This window comes from Dreissena polymorpha, chromosome 4 (assembly GCF_020536995.1).
Source record: "Dreissena polymorpha isolate Duluth1 chromosome 4, UMN_Dpol_1.0, whole genome shotgun sequence".
NCBI classification, from domain to species: Eukaryota; Metazoa; Mollusca; class Bivalvia; order Myida; family Dreissenidae; genus Dreissena; species Dreissena polymorpha.
Window position 1 is genome coordinate 12348448 of NC_068358.1, and position 24985 is coordinate 12373432.

At 32.2% G+C, this 24985-nt stretch overlaps 1 protein-coding gene across 2 annotated transcripts in view; it reads right to left on the reverse strand.

Annotated features, from left to right (window-relative positions):
* Nucleotides 1-812: 812 nt before the first annotated feature.
* Nucleotides 813-24985, reverse strand: part of LOC127878123 (uncharacterized) — a 103401-nt gene continuing 79228 nt past the window's right edge. The window contains exons 4-13 of one of the 2 annotated variants that reach the window (XM_052424547.1): nt 14070-14087; nt 11344-11364; nt 9402-9422; nt 8768-8788; nt 8382-8402; nt 7765-7785; nt 5547-5576; nt 2546-2566; nt 1939-1959; nt 813-1433 (exon numbers count right to left, since the gene is read on the reverse strand). In XM_052424547.1, coding sequence (XP_052280507.1) covers nt 1267-1433; nt 1939-1959; nt 2546-2566; nt 5547-5576; nt 7765-7785; nt 8382-8402; nt 8768-8788; nt 9402-9422; nt 11344-11364; nt 14070-14087 — 362 coding nt within the window. In that variant the 3' untranslated portion in view covers nt 813-1266. The remainder of the gene's footprint in view (nt 1434-1938; nt 1960-2545; nt 2567-5546; nt 5577-7764; nt 7786-8381; nt 8403-8767; nt 8789-9401; nt 9423-11343; nt 11365-14069; nt 14088-24985) is intronic. The other variant, XM_052424546.1, reaches the window with a different exon arrangement.

The window sequence follows — 24985 nt, forward strand, 5'->3', positions numbered from 1 at the left end:
AAGATGTGCTTAGTAAGTACGCGTTGAAAAGTACCATACAGATTTGTGTTATTTCCTGCACTTATACCGGTGAAACGATCCATACAAGTTTTTACGTTTTTTGTGTTCAAATAATAGGCATCAAATTGCAATAAAAAGAAGAACCACGTGTTCATATTATATTGTAATCAAATCTGTTTCTAGATCTAAAATAAATAGGACAATCTTGGCAAATAAATCTCTGTACTGAATACCTAGACTGAAAAAGCTGCCTATATGTTGTTTAATTGATACTCGTGACATTGTTGTTCTTCTCTTAGATAGATCTTAATTAATCACAATGCAACATTAAGTTCTGATCCTTATGCACCACACTTGCGCCCCATCTTATCACCTAAAATTATCACACGGCTTAAATTCTCAAAGATGTCCTTAAACAACCTTTTTTCAACTTGTCATTTAAAAAAAGAGAATGTACGCCCATTGTATCATATATATACCATTTCAGAATACAGAGGGCGAAGCAAGATCATACCACTGGGTCTTCATTTTTAAAAATTATCTTAACTGAGGACCCCTAAACAATTGTATACATACACCCTTAGATTTCCAGGATTATATTTTTTTTGGGAAAACATTTATTTGAAAAATAAAGTGATTCTGATGCTAGTCCTGTTTTGATGATAAGGAACTAACTTGAACACACTGCGTACGTGACTAATGTTTCATGTTACATATCAATATTCAACATCTGGGAGTGTTGGCTTATGAGGGAAAGTAAAATCGTAAGTTAGTTGCAATTTTAACATCTAAATTAATATTTTACTCATATTCGGTGGGTAGATGTATTCCTAGTTGAATGCTTTAAACATTGCTTAGAACCCATCGATGCTACAAGTAACATATTAACTTCCGAAAATTACTGTTTCAGAACATTTGGAATTAGTATTTATCTTTAACTTTGAATTGTGATCCCTATGACATGACCAGTTGTACCCCAAGACAACGATTTGGACAAACGCTGTACAGCAAACTACCTTATGTAACAAAACAAAGCATAACAAAAGTAGTCTGCTTATTATTCAAACAATATGACATGTACCAAAAGAACACTGGTCAGCTTTGACTGAGGCCTAAGTAATGATCATTTATGATAAGGTATGATCATATATGCGTTTCATTAAAATCTAGCAGTTTTAAAATACGTGTTGTTTGAAACAACGGACAACTTGAAGGCGACACTACACTTTCAGATGGACACTAAGAACTCAAAATAATACAATTAGATCACCGCATTTCTATTAGTGTACTTGAGAATAAACTGGTTAAAAATGGTATTTCGTTGCATTTTACTATTAGATGTAAATGTTTATGTGTACACTTAATGATGGCATGATTATAATATCGATCTGTGATATAATATTGTATTTTTTTACCTTGTCGACGTTGTTCGACTGTAAAGAAAGACATAGGTAAATTAAGTTAAAGACAAAGTAACTTGACTTTCACGTTCGAAACTATATATCTACATGTATTGAAACACGACGCATCTCTTTTAATATTCAAGTTTCATTAAATAAGTTTAACATGAATAAAAGCAAAAGTTTAGAAAGTTTATTTACGTTTTATCAAATTGTCATGTGCCGATATAGAACACAAATCAGCTTTGAACTAGGCCTACTTAATGATGAGTTCTGCTTTTTGTTATAATCTTTCAGATTAAGAATTAATATTGTTTGAAACGACGGTCAAAAGGCAACATTAAGAGTCAAAACGGGGCAAGTAGTACTCAAAAACATACAATAGGATCACCGCATTGCTACAAGTGAAGTTAAGAAGGAACTCTTCTCAAATTAACTTGCGCTTTATTTTAATATCAGAGGTAAATTTCCATGTATAAACTTAAGTATGAAGTTATTACAATTTCATTCTGTGTATTGTAGATGATGAATACTTTACCGAGTCGCCGACATTCATCCTCTGTAAAAGCAACATACAAGTAAGTTTAAGACATAGTAATGTGACTCACATGATCGAAACAATATATATCTACATGCATCGAAACACAACGCATCGCTTTTAATGTTCCAGTGTACTTAAATAAGTTAAACATGAACAAAAGAAGAAAACAAAAACTAATATAACAGAACATGTCTTGACCTTGTTATTTCATCTATGGATACGCTGTCACTATTTAACATTTATGTTCAGCTAAGGCAAGTAACACACGCAGGGGATTGGAAGGTTTTTATACGTTAGATCAGTGTGACATGTACCAACATTTACACTGGGCAGCTTTGAACTAAGCCTTCTAAATTATTTCTTCTGCGTTTTATTACAATAACAATCTAGCAGTTAAAAAAAACAATGATCTTTGGCACAATTGACAAAAGGCGACCGTACAAGTTCAAACAGGCCAGTCAAAACTCTAAAACATAAAATTGGATCACAACATTTCTATAAGTGTATTTAAGAACAAACTCTTTTAACGCGATCTTTCGCTGCATTGTATATTTAATTTATCAGTAAACTATCAATCTGTGATTAAAAATTGTAAATGCTTCACCTAGCCGCCGACGTCCTTTTTCTGTAAAAGAAAGATATAGATAAATTAACTTTCTGACAAAGTAGCGTGACTCAACGATCGAAACAATATATATCTAAATGTATCAAAACACAACGCATTGCTTTTAATGTTTAAGTGTCCTTAAATAAGTTAAACATGGAATAAAGAAATAATAAAAATGTATAACAGAACACGTTTGGACAATGTGGTTACATATATATATGTGCGTTGTCACTACTTATAATATACGTTCAGCTCTGGAAACCCACATATTCAGAATATTGAGAATTATAGATACTTTCGAGTAGTACTACTTGTAACAAAACGAACACTGATAAGCTTTGAATTAGGCCTTCTAAATGATTACTTCTGCGTTTTGTTAAAATCTTGCAGTTTAATCTGTCATGTTAATAACAAAAAAGCTATAGCATGTATAGAAAATAAACATAAGACGATTACAATCATGGAAGGATATTTCCGCGACTTGTTTTGTTAAACTCGACCCAACGCGCATGACACGGAAGTTCGTAAATTGTTATTACGCATCTGAGATTGCATTTTGGCACTAAACGTTCACTTTGACAATTGATATCGTATAACATTGTTTGTGTTTCTTTAGGTTGTATTTTAAGCGTGTGCTGCAATGAGTTGTTTGCAAGCCAAACGTTATTCGACATGGTTCAATGCGTTGCTTTGGGTTGCAAAAAGCGTCCGGACAAAACTACGATATAAAAACATCGGATTCAAAAACCTAAAATGCTTTTTATATTGACTGATATTGCGCGACAATTTTCTAAATTTGTATATTTCCGTAGATATAGTGTCATGTGGTTAATTATTATTTTGGTGTTGCAAAGCCTCTTATCAGAGGATATAAGTCAAGTTTAAAACGGAATTGTGATTCCAGATAAGACATAAGACATCCCAAATTAAATCAACTTTGTATCATTAACAGTATTCGCTATCAGACTTAGGCCGTACACCGGGGCCCAGCCCCCCGTGGCTTGAATATCTCACCCCGTCCCGTTTAACCTACACCATGGCCTTGCTTTGATATCATCACCTTATTATAACGGATATTGTATTTGAAATTTCAATAAATCCATTCAGAACATTCTGTGTCGACCTATAACGGAGGCATATGCAATGCGATCGTACTAAGAATAACAATCAACGATATCACAATTAACATTGTGTTTTGTTTCCGGCATGTGCACGAAACAACGGCAAGACAATTATGTATTCACAACACGATGATAACCTTGAACATCGTCAAAAGATTCGTCGCTGTAACAGTCAGATAATGCCACTCTGACGGAAATCACTTATTTCCGTCTCAAACATGTACGGTCCAACGGGAAATTCTTAATAATCACTATCATATTTCATTATTTTTTCTTACTAAAGTCGCGAGCAATGGCACGTGCAAAGCTCTATCTAAAGCCGGTTCGTTACTGCGAGCGAATGAAACTACGTTACTACCAGTTTGAATGAAAATGGCGAGAATATCGGAACTCTATATAATAGAATATTATATAATTATATATAATGTTAACCGGCTATCGGATACGTCTTTTCGACTGATCTTGTTATTCTTTATTTTTCAATAAATGAATTTCATGTAAAGCACATATTTAAAACTATATCGGATAAATTGTCAAATTATTTATACATGAGATCAATGTGACGAATCTATCTATACTATAAATCTAAAACATTCTCAAACACACAGGTTTGTATATATGCACTGTTATTAATGAATTGAGATACTTATATATAAATAGAGAAGTTAGAAAATGAAAAGATGTAATCCACATTTATAAAAAATAGAATATCATTTTAATGTACGTGTCCCTTATAATCTAACCTGAGAAGGGAATACTTAAAACCTTTACTTTGGAAATATAAAACGAAACATAAATTTAAGATCCTGATATCAACAACAATTAAAGTGAACCGAAAATCATATCAAAATGAATATGCCACTAGAACATTTAAGGGAAGACCTTATAAGTGGTTTTTCGGTCAAAGATCTTACTTATCATACAGTCATATGTTGACTATCGCCACTTCGTTGTTATGATGTATATATACTTCCTATGACCACTTGTTTATTATTTAAAAAAATATGCTTTACATGAATTATGTATATGTACATACTTGTGTCGGTCTTAGGTGTACATACCCATAGTATGCTTTAATTCTACACAATCTTTCTATTCGTGTGGTCTTGCCTTTTCTCCTATCTGATATTTATATTTATATATTTCTATATTAGTTTCTAATGTTAAGCTGCCGTGATATTTGCCAAGATATTCAAAAATGTATTCAGAACTGATTTTACAAGAGTGTTTTATATAATATCTTTGTGTTTTAGTTTGATTGTTTTTCTTTTTGGTGGTCAAGTTAAAGTAAATCGTTATCTGCATGTAATTTTTATAAATATTGATTTTAAAACAGCAAAGCGCCCGCTTAAAGTGACAACTTAATTACAAAGTATTTGACGCGCATCCAATTTATATTTATACCTTATTGTACGTTCCGAATAACCACCATCATTTTCTATCTCTTCCAAGTCAATGAAGAACATATTCTCGAATAATCCATAAAATCTACATTATCGGTCAACACAATCAATTGTAGATATGAAATTACTTCGTTAAATAATGTGTTTCTTAATTGAATATGTTCCAAATTACGTTCAAAATAATGATGTATCGATAAATATTATTTTGAAAGATAAAGGCACATACATTTTAACGCTCGCTCTCCTACGTGGACTTGACGTTGTAAGGAAAATGGAAAGTAAATAATTAAAAGAACCCAAACATTAAAATAATAAGAATCTTCAAAAAATAGCGAATGTCAGCTGTGTTTGTCAGCCCTGGCATATCATCATGTTTTAAACAACAACATTAAATAATATAATAGTATCGAACGATATTTAGTGCAGTGAGCTTCACAGAGCAAACCTAGTATGTGCTTAACTTTAATCACTTACTCGTGTAGTTCCATGCTAAATTGACCCGATCTGAAATAGCGAACCAAGAGTAAACCAATATTTTTTTAAAAAACACAAGCATTCAATTTAACAACATATAACACCTATACAAGTATATAAGGTATTACAGTGACATTTGCAGAGTATTTTGCAAATATTATCACATTGAACATACGATTAACTAACATGCGGGTCGTTAGTCGTATATGTCAACTTAACGTTAAATTATGCCAATTTTCAATAAATATTTAAAAATAACATACATATCCAAATGTCGGTAAAAGTAACATTTAAGTTAAACATGTTCATATACAAAACAAATATGTGGGTTTGCTAAACACCATGCACAATACATGTTATGAAGTTTATGCATTTAATGTTATTTGCACATTAGAATATCATTTAGATTCATTATCTGCGCATAAAAATGTATTTCTTATAAAGCAACACATATACATTTAGTTTAGTTCAGGGGAAGTGCGTTGTTGTTTTAACGGTGAACTCCTATGATGGAGGGGTAGGTGCCCAATCTGATCCACAAAATTTGCAAAATGACACAAAAAAACCCACAAGAAATGTACTTATCATTATCAGGTTCGATGCGCATTACACATTGCATAGTTTATCTTTTGTGCGTATAATATTTTTCTGTTTATGTCCCCCAGTCTATATTGAGGGATATATTATTTTTGCCCTGTCTGTTGGTTTGTCAAACTATAACATTGGCCATAACTTTTGCAATATTGAAGATAGCAACTTGATGTTTGTCATGCATGTGCATCTCATGGCCCTGCACATTTTTGAGTAGTGAACGGTCATGGTCATCCTTCAAGGTTAAAGGTTAAAAATATCGGGGGACAGAGTATTTCACAAACACATCTTCTTCATCCCAGAATTGATTTAAGAAAGCATGATAAACACGGGAAAAGATGTGATTATGTTTCGATAAAAAAGACAGAACACGTTTATAAAAGAAAACAACATATATTATAGTACAAGATGGACATCATGTTACGCTCTTGATAAAGCAGTCAGGCAATTTTCTATTTGGATATCCGAATGATTCGGGGTGGATTTTGGGCGAAACAACAATAATATCTTATGTAATCGTGATAATATAATTTGATTAATAATGTGTGTTGTTATATCCTCTAACGTAATACTCTAAGATTAATTATAATAAGTAAAATAGCAAGACATACATGTTTGATATATTTCAGTTTCGATAAGTTGTAGACAAGTCTGGGGTCAACATTATAGTGATGTATACTTGAAGTGTTTGTAGAAAGTTACTAATAACTAAAACAGTAGTTTTTATTTTCATCATAGCAGATCTTCAAATATGAATTTCGCCGATCCTGAAGCAACTTTAGATTGACATGTGGACAAATGACTTTCAGTTTGTATTGTATGTACATGATGAAACGAAAAATATATGGCATTCATATTTTGTTGTCATTGACATATTATTTTTAGCAAGATACGTTTTTAAGATACAACTACATTGAAAATTGTCTGACAAGAAAAAAACCTGTCTGATAAAGCTTTGCACGTCGTCAGTAAGTTGTTAAATCACTCAATGTTTATAGTGTATCATTGTTTCCCATGCTCTTTTCTATTGGATATCTGAATGATTCGGGGTAAATTGTCTGCGAAACAATAACAAATATCGTATGTAATCGTGATAATATAAATATATATATTCATATTTTGTTATCATTCATATATTATATTTAGCAGGATACATGTTTTATGACACGACTACATTGGCATCTGTCTGACAAAAAAACGTTTTGATATATTTTGATATCACGTCAACAGTAAGTTATTAAATCAGTCAATTTTTGAAGTTTAGTCAGATTAATCGGAATTTATATAAAACCTGCGACCTTTGGAATCAAAATTGTGTGCTCTGCCACTGCGCCAAGCAGGCGTTAGTGAACAGATATAAAGTTCACGCTATGCAGTACCACACATATTTTGCAAATTATCGAGAAAATGCGCTGCAAACGCTTTTGTATTTTACCGACTCGACTTATGACCATGCATTAATGAGCCAATAATTTTAACAGTTTCATTGGCCAGTAGTGCAATTGACATTGTTTAAACACAATGTATACATAATGCAATTTTGTTATCCGATTAAAGTGTCCATGTTGACACTTAATAAGAGAGTCATTAAATATCGGTCTGTTATATTAGTTTGTAAATGCTTTACCTTGTCGCATTCGTTCATTTTCTGTAAAGAAAGATATTGATAAATTAAGTGTAAGTAAAACAAAATCACTTTCACGATCGAAACAATATATATCTACATGTATCGAAACACGATTAATCGCTTTTGGTGTTCAAGTACCCTTATACAAGTAAAACATGAACAAATAAATAAAACAAGTATAACATAATACTTCTGGACCTTGTAGATTCATATATGTCAACGTTATCACTGCTTAAAATATATGACATTGTCCAGCTATGGCGAGCCACAAATGCAGGTGATTACAAAGTGCATATACGTTAGAACCGTATGACATGGACCAAAATAGAGCAATGTTCGGCGTTGAATTAGGCCATCGTAATGATAATTTCTGCGTTTCATTAAAATCTAGCAGTTAAAAAATACTTCATGATTGAAACGAAGAACAAAATGCTACCATGTAAGTTCAAACGGGCCACTTAGAACTAAACACATGAAATTGGATCACCCCTTTTGTATTATTGTACTTAAGAAACAATCTTTAACTTTATGTTTATCCGATGTTAGTGCACATGTGTATACTAAATGATGGAGTCATTCAAATATCGATCTGTGAAATACGATCGTAAATGCTTTACCTTGCTGCCGACGTTCTTCCTCTGTAAAAGAAAGACATAGGTACATTTAGTTTAAGGCAAAATAACGTGGCTCTCACAATCGAAACAATATATATCTTTATTTATCGAAATGATCATTTCTGCGTTTCATTAAAATCTAGCAGTTATAAAATACTTCTTGATTGAAACGTCGGACAACAGGCGACCATGCAAGTTCAAACGGGCCACTTAGAAATCAAAAACATACAATAGGATAACCACATTTCTATTAGATTACTTACTTTTGTAAACACTTTTAACATCATGTTTCGCTGAATTGAATTATCCTATATAAGTGTACATGTGAATACTAAATGATGGAGTTATTAAATTATCGATCTGAGAAAACAATATCATAAATGCTTTACCTTTCGACCGACGTTGATCCTCTGCAAACGAAAGGTATAGGTACATTAAGTTTAAGACAAAGTAACGTGGCATTCAGGATCGAAACAATATATCTACATGTATCGAAACACGACGAATCGCTTTTAATGTTCAAGTGCCGTTAAATAAGTGAAAGATGAACAAAATAAATAAACAAGTATATCAGAACACGTCTGGACCATGTAGTTTCATCTATGTGTACGTTGTCCCTACTTAAAATATATGTTTAGTTATGGCGAGCCACAAATGAAGGAGATTTGAAAGTGTATATACGTTAGATCAGAAGGACATCTACCATACGGATTACTGCTCAGCGTTGAATTAGGCCCGTATAATGATCATTTCTGCGTTTCATTACAATCCAGCAGTTAAAGAATAGTTGTTATTTGAAACGGCGGACAATAGGCGATCATGCAAGTTCAAACGGGCCTCTTAGAACTCGAAAACATAAAATTGGATAACCGCATTTCTATCAGTGTACTTAAGAAGAAACTCGAAACTCTTTTAACATGATCTTTGCTCATTTTTTTATATCCAATATAAGTGTACATGTGTCAACTAAATGATGGAGTCATTAAAATATCGATCTGAGAAATAATATCGTAAATGCTTTACCTTGGTACCGACGCTCATCCTCTGTAAAAGAAAGATATAGGTTAATTAAGTTTAAAACACATTTATATTTATACATGTATCGAAACACGACGCATCGCTTTTAATGTTCGAGTGCCCTTAAATATGTTAAACATTAACAAAATAAATAAAACAATATATGTAACACTTCCGGGCCTTGTAGTTTCATCTGTGTGTACCTTCTCACTTCTTAAATATATGTTCAGCTATAATAATCCACAAATTGATGATACAGGCAAGTGTATATACGTTCGATAAGTGCGAAATGTACCAAGACAGAAGAATGAATAGCATTGAATTAGGCCTACGCAATGATTACTTCTGCGTGTCGTATAATCTTGCAGTTTGAAGGTGAACTGTCATGTTTATAATGCTATTATATAGATAAAAAAATATCCGAAGATGATTGAAATCATGGAAGAAAACATTTTGCTACCTAAAACCGATGATTTTGTTTATCGGCAATTTCAGTGATACGTTCGAGTATTTCCGCGACTTGTTTTGGTGATTACGTAAACTCGACCCAACGCGCATGACACGGAGGTTCGTAAATTGTTATTACGCTTAAATATTTCGCGCTTAACGTCAACTTTGACACAAAATATCGTATTATTTTGTTTAGTCTTACGTTAAGGTGTATTTAAAGCCTGTGTTGCAATTAGTTTTTTGCCAGCCAAACTTTTAGCGACAGCGGTCGGACAAAACTACGAAATACACAAACTGGAATCCAAAACTTAAAATGCTTTTTATATTTACGGTAATTTCGCGACAATCTGTTAAATATACTAGTATGGCTAGAAACACGTTTATTTTGTTTATCGAACATTTCCGTAATCCGCTCGGTTATTTCCGCCGATTGTGTTACTGATTATGAAAACTCGACCCAACGCGCGTAAAACGGAAGATCGTGAATTCTCATAACGCATTTGAGTTTGAATAATTCGCCGTTAACGTTTACTTTGATAATAAATATCGTATGACTATGTTAAGCTTTGTTTAATTTTATTCAAACCGTGTGTTGCAATTTGTGTTTTGCAAGACAAACGTTATTCGACATGGGTCAGTGCGTTGCTAACGGGTGCAAAGACACACACCGAATTCCAATACTTTAAATACTTTAAATTTGCTTTTTATTGTTACTGAAATTTAAATTTTCTAAATGTTTAAGTATAAATAGAAAAACGAATACGCATTATTGTTATGTCATTGTGTATATTACAGAAACACAGAAACAGATTATTTTAAAATGCCATTTTTTGTAGGAATTTACCTTTCAACGGTGTTGTAGCAATCAAACATTATATATATATATATATATATATATATATATATATATATATATATATATATATATATATATATATATAAATATGTATATATATATAAATATATATATAACTGGCAATATACATGTATATAACTCCCGTCTCATACCTGTACGGTTCAAATTCCATTTTTATCCATTTTCTGAACTGAAGTTGTGAGACATTTCAAAGCCCTATCATAGCCACTTCGTTATTGCAAGCAAATGAATAAGGAATTAACCTACGCAACTACAAGTTTGAATTAAAATTACGATAATATCGAAATATGTGAAAATTCGCTTCTTTGAAAGGACGCGCGAAAACATTTGATATGCCCCGAATTTGATAAAAAGGGTTTTAAGGGTTTTAAAAAGAATTGCATTTGTCAGTTAAGAACACTTAACGACGGATAAAACGCGACCATAAAAGTCCTAACGAGGGACTTGGTACTAACACACATAAAATTAGATCAGCGCATTTGTACCAGAGTAGTTAAGAATAAACTCTTTTTAAATGATGTTTCGCTGCATTTAAATATCCGATGTAAGTGTCAATTTATAAACTTAACTACGGAGTCATTAAAATATCAATCTGTGTATGGTAGATGATAAATGTTTTACCTTGTTGCCAACGTTTTTTCTCTGTAAATGAAAAATAAAGGTAAATTTAGTTTGAGACATAGTTACATGACTCTTAAGATCGAACCTATATAAATCTAAATGTATCGAAACAAAAACATCACCGTTAATCTTAACGTAACCATGAATTAGTAAAACATGAGCAATAGAAAAAAGACAAACATAACAGAAAAATGGTAAGGTTTCTTTTTCAATTATCGTCATCCGAATCCTTATCAATATATATGTAAACGGCAAAACATCCCACCCAATTTAGAATTTGTTAGTAAAAATCGATACACATTTATTGAAAGCATTTGAAAGTGGAATAAAAAAAAGCACCACACGTATTCAATTATTCAAAACATAATAACATTAAATTTACACACACACACACACATATATATATATATATATATATATATATATATATATATATATATATATATATATATATATTTGTATATAAAAAAACAGCGGATATAAATGTACCCGTAGTAACCATTCATTATTTCTTTTACAATATTGTTATACTCGTATGTGTATGTTTTTCAGTTTATACAAATTACAAGTAAATTGCTGGTTTATTCTATTGTACATCAAAGCAAATCAAGGCCAGATATTAGACTTACGAGTCACCTTATCGTATCACAACTGTTGAAATGTTGAAATGGTGGAAAGTCCAAACTTGAGAGAGATAGTAAGTTAAAAAATAACGAGCAAGAAAGGTGTCCATAGATTTGGTATTTTAACATATTACTTGTCTGAAAACTCCGGTTATATCGAACACAATCAAATGTAAGAGGGTATTTGCTATACATTGTCCTTTAATGATAGGCATGTTGCCAAGTTATTTTCTATCCGTCAATAAATTGAGAAAGGAATTAATAAGCTGTTTTATAGTAAGATTTGACATGTTCCTTTAAGCATTGCATTGCACTTGTGGGTAACTATCTTAAAATAGCATGATGAATGTCAACGTTTCAGTGCGCACAAGATGTTTTGCAGCAGAAGTGATCTTTGAACATTTAAGTGTGATCTTGATTTTTAAGGTAAAGAGACAAATTTAAAACGCAACCTATAGTCTTTCAATGTATTGAATTTGTGTAAGTTATTTCAAACATTCTTTACATAGGATAAAGATATGTCTGATAAAGAAACAATTAAACCGTTGTATGGCCAACTTGACCTTTAACATATAAGAGCTACCTTGATTGTTTTGGAATGGAAACGGTGGCTACACTACACAAGTTTTGATGATTTAAATCAGCAATAAAGTGATTAAATTGCCATTAATATATGTTGAAGTTTTGGCTGACTCAGAGGAAGTAAATACATATATATGTACAGTGCAACTTCTAGATGCTCCTTTGTTGAAACGGGTAATGAAACATAATCGAACCAAGTATACCAATGATATATACACTGGAGCTATACTAAATAACATTGCACTTAGAGGAAGCAATTGAGTCAAATCTATAGAATTAATTTACATAACTTTAGTATATGACAAAGGTTTTATGATTTGACCTGGCGACCTAGTTTTTGGACGCGGTGGACTCAGATTAGAACTCCTCCTTAAATGTCAAGATAAACATCTTGATTAAGTTTAACTCAGACTAGAACTCATCTTATTAAATGTCAAGATTAACATGCTGATTAGGTTTAATCACGTTAAGTCACACCTGGGGCCTCAAGAATTTAAAACATCATCAAAACAGTCACACCCTAATTAATTTCAACAATATTGGCCTGTAAATGTAGCCTTCAGACTGCTAGCCATATTTATTAAAGATATTACCTAGTTGGTCTACGAATAGACATCGATTTCAAATCAGCCTAGACAGTTTCAACACAAACCTTTTGACGAATCAGCCTAGATAGGTTCAATTCAAACCGTCTGACAAAGTTTAATACAGATGTTTCTTATAATTATTTGATTAACGGAACTTATTTCGGGCACATGTTACATACATTTGAATTCATCCAAGATGTAGCCTTAACAGACATTATGACTAAGTTTCATAAAGATTGAGCCATACATGCGGCCTCTAGAACGGTAATACAGGTTTTATATGATTTGACCTGTTGGCTTACTTTTGAACAATCGCGACCTACCTTCAAACATGTTCTGAATATTCTCAAAATTCATATTTGGACCAAGTTTCAAGAAGCTTAAGGCATATCGTTTAGAGCGGTAACGATTTTTTTTAAAGATTTGAACTGATAAATTAGCAATTTTACGCATGTGCCACCGATTCGAACTCGACATAGATAACTTTTGATAGTGATAATAATCCTGACCAAGTTTCATCAACATTTTGTTTACAATGTTGCATCTTGATTGGGAACATTTTTTGTGACATAGTGGCCTCGAGCCTGGCCTAAGTTTAATTTAGTCAACAATGTGACCTTTAGATTGTTACTTAAGTTTTTTCAAACTTGACCAGATGACTTAGGTTTTAAACGAAGCGACCCAGATTCAAATATGGCCTAGATGCTGTCATGATAAACACTAACTATACACTTTCCTTTTTAAAATGTTTATAACGATTTATATTACTTATACCTTTGGAATGCTGGGAAAACATTCCTTAACACCAAATGTAGTATGATTAAAAATGCTTGCATAGCAAGTCACCTAGTAAACTTCATGCTAAATCTGTTGTTTGCTGTGCATTTTCGACTTTTAAGCAAAGTTTTCATTAACATCACAATAAGTTACTTACCGATGGGATCCCAATTATCTGAAAAAGTAAATAAACAAATCACAACGTTGTTAACTTAACCAAATAAAAACATTGCTGAATAATATTCTGTTAGCATCATGTACAGCTTCAAGTGACACATATACATGAAATAAAATATTTATAAACGTTAAGTACAGTATGTTTAATATTTTATCCTGAACCTGATTTCAGAACTTGACTAATTTCAGAAAAGGTAAGATGCTGTTTCGATAAAAACACAGATTCTTGTATTTAAGTAACAATTAGTATACTCTTTTCAATTTGAATACGTGAAGGCTACAGGGTAAATTATGTACGAAAGCCATAACAATAATCTTATTATCTTGATAATAAACATTGATTAATAATGTGTTAAATTATTTTGTTATAAGGTCAAAGCTCGTTCCCAGACAGAAATGAAGCTGGCGATATACACATATATATTTGCGATAAATTTTTGAAAGATCAGTAATATACATATAAAACTTGTTAACTTGTATTATTTGTTACACTGTTAGTAACTAACTAACAATGTATCGATTATATCTCACCGACTGCCCTTCTGAATTAATGGAAGCAAAGCATCAAAAGACGATGTACCTTCAAAGATGTATTTAATTTCGTGTTAAATCAATGTCCAAATTGTTTATTTACAGCGTTTTTAACCACGCACAGCCGATAGTTCCATAGAAGGCCGCAATAACATCCGCTACGCACGTTGTTTACCTGGTATTGAGAGTAACATCCCGAAAGGGAGGGTACTCGATTGTAATAGGCATTAGGCCAACACAATTTTAAAACAATCGATTCGCTGAACATATTTAAACAAATGGAAACAGTATTTTTGTATAACTTCTATTTACAATTTAACAAGTTTTTGCTTTATCGGTCATTCCTTTTTGAGCAACATGGACACAAGCAAGTGCTCACTAAAGGCGCAAACGTTCGCCATTTGTTCAAAAACATTTGGCATATATGCTACTATCAAACGATTTGATAAAATTAGCATCAAATCGGGACGGGATATACCCATGGAACACTTGTAAATTGTATATCGTCATGTCACATATTTTGCGATATGCGCGCACAATTCTTTCGCTCGATTGTTTCATGCAACATCTTCAGAGAATCGTGAAACAGTAAAAGTATTTTCTTTAAAATAAATAAAAAATGAAAGTGCTGTGTTTGCACTAGCGCAATCGTTGACCTCACTTTGCAATTTATTTGGAAAGTTAATGAAGAGGACCAAAACAAAAATGAATGGAATAGAGTTACATTTTGATTATTTCAGTTGAAGCAAGATTTTGATATGCAATGATACGTGTTTTTTCCCTCATTTTGGTCGTGTATGTATTTATTTTCAAAAGATGAAATGTTAGTGAAACAAAATACTTGGAACGCATGCTTGTTTTGTCATCACGATAGCTGCGCTCTTAATATAAAGAAAATGAACGATATCAGGAGACGCTCGATATCAGGGAATCGTACAATATTTTAAGCGCAGTTGCATTTAAATACGAGATGTTTGTGTATTAACACTTTATGATTAATTAGTTAAATACAAAGTGATTAAAAGCTTTGGAATATAGGGATACAATGAAATAGGTGAGTTTACATGGTCGATTTCTTAAATATTATAGAATGTACTCGAATAACTCGATGTTTTTTATTCAGTGTTTTAGACGGATGTATGGGCGGATTTTGAACAGTGTAAGTGACTTAAAAAATGGTTAAATCTTGTAATTGCGGTGCATTGTTTTTTTTTTTACTTTTCAACGAAAATTGACGTAGAATTGAAATGGAAGTTTCTTTGATGAATAGGGTGTCACTTTGTTCGTTGATCAAAGAATGTCTTTCCACTAAGAATTGCCTGTTCACGCCAACTTAAAATGGAAATGGCGATACAGGCAAACAATAATATATGAAAATAAACAGGTTTAATCCATGAAACAACTTCTGTGAGTAGCACAAGAGCCAGTAGAGGTCAGACTTTTTTAATTTATGACAGTCAAATGTGTGTTAATAGAAGAGTTGTTTACCGACAAAAAATACCAATATCAACGAGGAAAAATAATGCTCCATCATGTCTGTCGTATGGGAACACATTTTGTTCCTTGAAAATAATTTTGACATTACTACGCAACGTGAGATTTAGTTATTTTCTGTTTTGGCTATTGGTTTAAGCAATTTAACGGTAGTTGTTAAAAAGTTGTGGGATTAATAGAATTCCATGTTGATGTCAGTGTTTAATAACAATAAGTATCAAGCAGTTTACCAAACAGACGCCATTTTAGTTCGCTTGCAACACCGATGCTTAAGGTTCGAAAAACTCGAATACGTATATACCAAATCACTCAAAAAACGAGGATTGAAGGCAAACTGTTGTTTCTGTTGAGTGTGTCTCGTGAGATTCGATAATTAACAGTACACTTTACACTCAACCTGCATTTGCAAAGATAAATAGTCCACCATTTGCTAAGTTTCCTATATTTACTTCAGTTAGAGGTCAAATCTATAATTAATTCCAATCATAAGGCCCTGGCTTATGGATAAATAAAATATATTGGTGGTTTGTAAACAGAAATTTACATATGCTTTATATATGTGTTTATGAGCTATATATCATGCGGAAGTGTTTATATATGCATAATGAAAAAAACACGTCATAAAAATATGGTATTTGTTTTTGTGTTTAGCGTGCTCTTTCGTTAAGGCTTTATTCGAGTGGGAAAACTATGTCAGTGCAGATACCATGTATAGGCAGTAGTAAATAAACTCTGAGTTACAACAGATATTTATCTGTAATAGACTGATCCCGGACTGTGGATCGAGTGTAGAAAAACTCACTAACCCCAAGTGTCCATTATATCAACCAATGATTGCTTGATTTAAATAATAACGGTTGATACAGTGTGCGATTTTGAAAGGATTATAATAGGGTCAGCTTTATTTGTAACAGCAGATTAATGTGTTTTTCTTAAATGTTGATTTTCCGAGATACATTGTTCATTGATAGACCTTTGGTTACACACACACAAACTACTGTCATCGAGTACAGGGGAGGAGATTAAAGAAACGTGGCACAATATAGAAACGCGTTGTGTATTCGCGTAAATATGTGCATTCTGCCTCCTTATTACAATTCCAAATTCCAAATAAATTGATACATTTTTGGTACATAATGATATGTATTTTGCCTGACATAGACTTTTCATTTAACTTTGATTTTAATTCACATGAAGTGGTGGCATTAACTTGGAAATGTGGATACGAACGTACATAATAATATGTTGTGTTTTAACTCACTCATAATAAGTAAAAAATGTCATTTATAGTAGGTGCCATACAACTAATTTAATTGAAGATTGCATTGCCAACAACGCATTTTCGACTTAAAAGCAAATATGTTTGCTAACGGTGAAAATAAATAAATAATCGGAAAGAACACATCGATCTGAAACTCAAACGAACCGAATGAACCATTAACTGTACCAAACAATATCTAAAAAGTTGTATGTCATTGTAATATAAATCTATGTACATCTATGATAGTCCAGTCATCCTATGAAAAATAGTGTAGCAAATGAGACCCTAAATATGGGACGAGAGTAGTCTATGAAAGCCAACAGCAAGTTTTATATATCAAAATGTAGGTCTAAGTCTGAATTTTATTGTAATGGGTATTATTTTTTCCGTAAGTGTTGGAGTTGCCATGGAAACAAAATGACGTCAAAGATGGCCGCCAAAAACAAAAACACACCTTAAGTTGAATAGTTGTCCATATTAAGCATTCTTTCATGACGATTTCTTTATTTTATTCTATAATACATAACATTATACATTCAAATAGACGTTTTCAGTGAAAATAGCAGTACAATTCTTGTAATACATATTTGTAAACCATTTATTTGAAATAAAATGAATAAAAAACACTCATGCGAATGCTGTTTTTAATAATATCTTAATATATAATAAAATATATTGAGAAAAAGACAGTTTAAATTATGATTGGTTCAATTATTTAACTTTATTTTCAAATAATCCTTTAAAAAATGTAAAGTATGCATTTACATCAGGATCTTGTTCAACCCTATGTTCCGCCCCTAATTTGTCAAATAATTGAATAAGGTCACAAAAGCGAGACAATGGAATAAATTACTTTGATATATAATTACGGTATTGAGAAAATAATGTAATAATATTAAACTTATAGATATAATTAGATTTCAGTTTCTAAAATTTACTTTTAAATAGTAGCTTTTACTAGGAAGCTCTGTTAGTCAAAAGATTAACATGTAGATTCTATTGAATAAGTCATAAAAGACTAGTTAATACAGGCATGTTTTTTGCTTTGCTTTGTTTAAATTGTATGTCATTAATGGTGAAATCTTATTAAATGATGATAAGTCTTTAAATTAAAAAAAGCACAATTGAAAACTATTTTGTTTGCTTGGACTAAGTTCAAACATAGCGGGTTTTCACCTCAGACAGTAAGTGTGTGATTGCTTCCCTTTGTTATTATTAAGACATGACCTTGATATTCTGTCTGCAGAAGATGAAACAAAAACACATTTTGGCAAACATGTCATACAAAAGGTATGTATACATTTGTGTATTTGTATAGTGCTAAGCCTAATACATATACAGTACATGCAACACTTTTAAAGAAAGAAATTTAGAGTCTACTTGGAATTAAGAATAAAAACCTAGGCTTAATGTTTGAGGGTCAAAGCCCCCAATCTATTTCAAGGCATAAACAGGCTATTAATGTTATCTTTTTGTTTATAAAAGTAATTAAATATGAAAGTAATTGTGTTTTTCAACGTGTATGAATGGGAAATTATCAAATAATTAGCTTATAGTACACCCTATCTCTGTTTTTTTTTAACTTGAGTAGTATCCGAATTGATACAAATAAGCGGATATTAGTAAATAAAACGTTATTAAATTTTAATTTTGATATATTATATTTTTTCTGTTTTTCAGTTAACATTTTGAGAAACACATCTAAGCTCTACAGATGGATCTATAGCTTTTTAGATGTTAACAAAAGGTATGTTTGGGCTATTTAAAAGTATAGTTATTGGCTCTAAGATATCATTCCACATAATGTAAATGTTTGATATTAGTTAATAACAAATTATTGTTTACAATGAATGCACATTTACTCAAAATTGACTTTTATCATAATACACTTTTTACAAGCATAAGATGTGTAAAAGATGAAATTAACATAATTTGTTAAAATTTAACCTTATGATTTAACATTTTGTTTGCTGCCTGTGAAAATTTGTTTAAGGATCACCTCAACACAAAGCGTTTAATCATACTTCGAAGTGATGCAAATAGAGAACTGTATGCAGGCAGTGGAACTTGTGTAGAGGTATACCAGTTAAGGGCAATTTTACCAACTTAACAAGATTAAGACTTAAATAATTACATATTATATTTGTGTGCATGCATAAGTTGTATTTGATTACTGCTTACCATGGGAAGAAGGACCAATCCCTGCAGTAATAAAAAAATACTGATTAAGCTCAACATAGTTCACTGTTAAGTACAATGAATAACAATATCTTTTGGTGATCACACTACACAAACTATTGATGATAATGGAAAGAGATGGAGGAGGATGGATGGTGATAATTGAGGAAGTTGATGAATGATGATGATGCATATGATGGTGATACAATTTGATGATGATGATGATGATGATGATGATGATGGTGATGATTATGATGGTGGTGGTGATGATGATGATGATGATGGTGGCGGTGGTGATGATAATGATGGTGATTATGATGATCATGAACCAAACCAATGCAAGACACTTTCCTAGAGAAAACATTCTTAACCCATTTATGCCTAGCGTCTAGAAATATGGCCTTGACAAAGAGCGTAGACCCTGATGAGACGCCGCATAATGCGGCGTCTCATCAGGATCTACGCTGTTTGTTTAAAGGAATTTCTGCAAGAAATATTCTAAATATAGAAATAAATATACTAGACATCCCTAATTTTGGAAATACATTGATCCAATTTAGAAGGATGGGAGAGTCAACTAGGCATAAATGGGTTAAACCTTAATCTTCCAGCTGTGACGGGTGCAACAGCACTCCAGTCCGGGTAAATCACTGATGGCAGAATGGAGGATCCCAATAATCAAACAACTCCTTTAAGAACAAGGTCTTCTTCAGAAAATTTTAACTGGGAACTGCAGTGTTTCATTTGTGGAGAAAAATGTGATCCAAAAAGGGACAGTTATTCAAAAGGTTATTCTAGAAGTTGGTCATTTGTTGAACAATCTAAGTCAATAGATCCTAAAACAATATACTCAAAGGTCTTAGATTTTGCATATAAACGTCATGATGAGCGTGTTATTAATCGTCTTCCAAATGGTGATCTTGTTGCTGTTAAGGCTAAATACCACCGAAAAAAGGGTTGACTTGCAAGCTAATTAAAATACTGCTGATTTAAACATTGAAAAGGGTGACATATACAATATCACTTACAAGAAAGTTGCCAAAACTTTGAAAGTAGAATTTGAACACACAGTCATTGTTTAAAAAAAAGTTGATAAATTAACCACATTACGACAAAGATTTATACAGCTCTGTATTGATCAGGGATGCCATGAAGCTGAAAATTACAAAACATCTTACCTTAAAAAACTTTTGAGTGAAACTTGGCCCGAAATATCGTTTATTCATAGGAGGGAAAAAACAGATCTTGTGTGTGATTCGACAAAAAACACTCCAGGATGCAATTAGGGAAGCAAACCACTTTGAAGAACTAGCCCAGGCTGACAATGAGGTATCATACGATATCGAAGATGAAACCGACAGCTTAATTGTACATAGAGCTATAGGAATATTGAGAAAACATATCTCCATCTGTTAAGAAGCTTGAAAATCAATATTATTCTCCTGATGAAATGACACTTAATGCTCAGAAAGACTTTCTTGACCCACTTCTTCTTCAAGCTGTGTATTGGTTGACAAATGAAAATGCATTTCAAGAAGCTGGTGATACATAGCACATACTAAATGCAAAATGTCTTGCTATTGCAAGTGACATTTCAACCCTTGTTACATCAGTTCCTTCACCAAAACACCTCGGACTTGCCGTTCATTTTTATAATGATTTCGGAAGTAGACATCTCATTGAAGACATGTTTAACTTAGGATATTCCATCTCCTATCCAGAGCTACGTAAGTTCCTAACATCTGCTGCTGAGCATGGGATGAATAGCCATGAAAAAATGATTGGCTTACTGTCTAAAATGTTTGAAGAGACCTTCTTAGATCCTTTCGACACAAAACAACGCCTGACTGTCTCATAAATTTTGCTACAGGAGCACATGCAGAGGATGATGTGGAAACATCTTGGACAGATTGTATTGAAACCGGCAAGAAAATGATCACAAAATTTGTTAAAGATAGGCTTATATTGATAAATGATACCACAGAAAAAGACTTTTATACACCTATGGCAAGAAGTTGTGTTAAAACTATGTCACAAAGCGCATTAAAGAAGCAGAAGACACAGAAATCACAAGTGTGTGGAGAAAACATGTTTCAAAGACGTTTAGCCATAACTGCGAACAAGAAAGTTCCGGCAGATCCATATCATTTTTGACACATATAGTGCAAATAGTCTGAAAGGAGAAACAAGACGACGTAGAGGAGACTATGAGTCATCTAGCAAGGTGCATGTTCACAGCAATTTGAAAATTCCCACAACCTGGAAGAAATTTTTAAGTTCGTCAGCAAACAAAGTAAGTTTAACACAATATTACACCGGCTTTCTAAAGGAAAACTCAAATCTGAAAACTCATGAAACGATCTTCATTAATGGCGGAGCAGACACAGAGTGCCTTGAAATTACAACAGATGGTTGCCGAAAAATAAAGGTTCTTCAATCAAATCAAGAAGAAGCTGACACGCTGATGATGCTACATGCCAGATATGCAGCAGATATAGGAGGAACCTGCATTGTTGTACATTCACCTGACACAGATGTTCTTGGACTGGCTCGGTCTTTTACATAGGTTGCCATTGTGAAGAATTTTTCATGATATGATAACTTAGACGATGCTTCGCAGCATCGTAAAAAACGTTTCATTCCAATCCATGATGTTGTTCACAAGCTGACTGAAGATCATATGAAAATCCTGCTGACAGTTTATTGTATCACAGGATGTGATACAACCAGTGGGTTTAATGGGAAAGGGAAGAAAAAAGTATTCAATTTGTTCATGAAATATGCCAAGACTTTCCAGAATTTGCATGATATAGGTGAACAATTGAACCTTCAGAAGTTACAAAAGGATGCATGTGAAAAAATTGTTGCTCTCCTATATGGAAATGAAAACCTTACATTGAATGAAATCAGACGCATTCGAGCTGCAACATCTGCACATCCCAAAGCCTTGCATCCAACCAGAGACAGTTTTTATCTACACTGTCTCAGATGTCTTCTACAGCTCTGGATATGGCACCATTCCCTGGTTGCAAAACATGACTTGCCATCACCAACATTGTTTGGTTATCATTTTGATAGCAACAACAATTTAGTTCCAACAATGATGAATCAACCAATTGCTGCTCCAGAGCTTCTCAATGATCTGACGTGAGACTGTGAACTATGTGAGGACTTTACATATCGCTGTTTTATAGACAAACAGCCATGCACAGCAGCCTGCAAGCGTACTGCAAATATGCACACACAATATATGCTATGTGCCAATTTGCATACCTTGACATTAGTGTTTGATCAAGATAGTGACATTTCTGATACTGAAGCTTGATGTGTGTTCAAACAGCAGTGAATAGACGGTTTGACAGTTGCATTAGGATTTAAAATAAATTATAAAATAGCATAATTGATAAGAATAACTTATTTCACATCAATCAGAAAACATATTTTCCATGTATTACCTTGATATAACCCAAACAATTAATAAAATAATAACATATGGTCAAGTGTTTTCCAAATTTTTTGTCATTTTATAGGTCAAACACAGTTCACTAAATCTTGTTATTATTGTCAACACGTTAGAAAAGTCGGTATTGTTAGTACAATGTACACTTCTCAATGCCATTTGTTCATTGTCTGTATTGCTGTGAAATGATATTGTTTTTTCCATAGAAAGACTGAACTTAAAGTCTACCGATGTACTGCTCTAGTATATGTTACTTGTTGACTTCACACTACTCGATTATGAAATATAATGTATTATCTCCAGAGTTGCAATATTGAGTATCTATTAAGATTTGCTTGTATTTCTGTATTACATACTTAACAATAGTATTTATTTCAAGATAAATAACAAGATATTATGTTAATATTGATTTATTCGAGTTTTAAAAATGAAGAAAAAAAATCGAATGACACAAGTGGTTTGTAACCTTTAACATTTTAGTAGAATGCAATCTTTCGGTTTTTTATTTACATCCAGTTGGTAAAACATTGTTAAGAAGTATGTTCAAAGATTGTTATATTGTTCATAACTGTGATTGTATGTCATTGCACAATAATTTTGACATGTTCATCTTATTTGAAAATAATGTATAAAACAGTATGATTTATATACATGTATGTGTCACAAAACACATGTGAGGTGGTTCGAAAAGGCATTTCTGAAATAAATAAATGAATGTTTTGTGATGTTACATCACTTTATTATAGTCAGTGAATGGTTTTGTCAATCTAAATGACAGTTTTTTTTTTGTATTAATCATTATTTTCTTAAATACTAATCTACAAATTGATAGAATAATAATGACCTAAGAACATGTACAAGATATAAGTGGTGTGTAACCTTTAACATTGTAATAGTGTGTCACCTGTTTTAAATTAAACATCTAGTTGATAAAAAGTTTATTATTGGTTTAAATGATTGTTTATATTATTTGAAGCAATTGATTGAGTGTGTCATTTCACCATAACCATAACCATGACATGTGCATCTTAAATATAATATTGTATCTAACAGTATGTTTTATATATGTGTCACAAAACACATGTTAGCTTGTTCTAAATTGCATGATTGTTATGTAATGTAAAATCTATGATAATACTCAGTAAATGATTATGGTAATATAAATGACACTGCTTTTGTATTATTTATTATTTTCTTGCATTTAAGTGTAAAACAAGTGTTATAATAGACACTATTTTGACCTTTGACCTTTGTTTTGACCTTGACATTTTTTTATTTATGAACTGAGTTGTTGTTAATAATGTTATGTATAAATATACAATATAAAATATGTATTTTTAATACATTATGGTGTTGTTATTCAAAATAAATTTTATTTTAACTAATATGGTTGATTTAATTTCGCCTTTACATATTAGTGTCGGCCATGTTGTACGCCATCTGTTTTTTTACCATCTCCGACCTATTTGGAGAAAACGAAAGTCGTTTTCAAAAACTACAGACCTATACGAATAATTTGACATATAACACTTGCTGTTGAAAATCGTAGACCAGTTACCCCCTAAAATAAGCTAGTAATCTGGGCCTGTTTGCTACACTAAAAGCACCTACCCACCAACTAATTGCAACAGAAACGACATCACTTGAAAAATCATCTATGATGTATAACAGATGACAGAAAAACGTCTTGCGAAATACATGTATGTCCAGGGCAAACCTGTTAAAACTTCATTCTATTTATGCCCTTCGCGGACGTTTTTTAAAATCAAGTTTAGTATCCTATTTCTATTTAAACAACACATTTCGGGCAAACCGCCCAAAAACAGTATTCAGTAAAACATCAATTTTGAACACAGTATTATTTTTCTATTTTCTGAGTGTATCATGAAGCTTCTTAACATATTTACTCCTGTAAATATAGCATTTATAGGGGCAACTTACCCAACCCACCCATTAAACACATGTTACTATT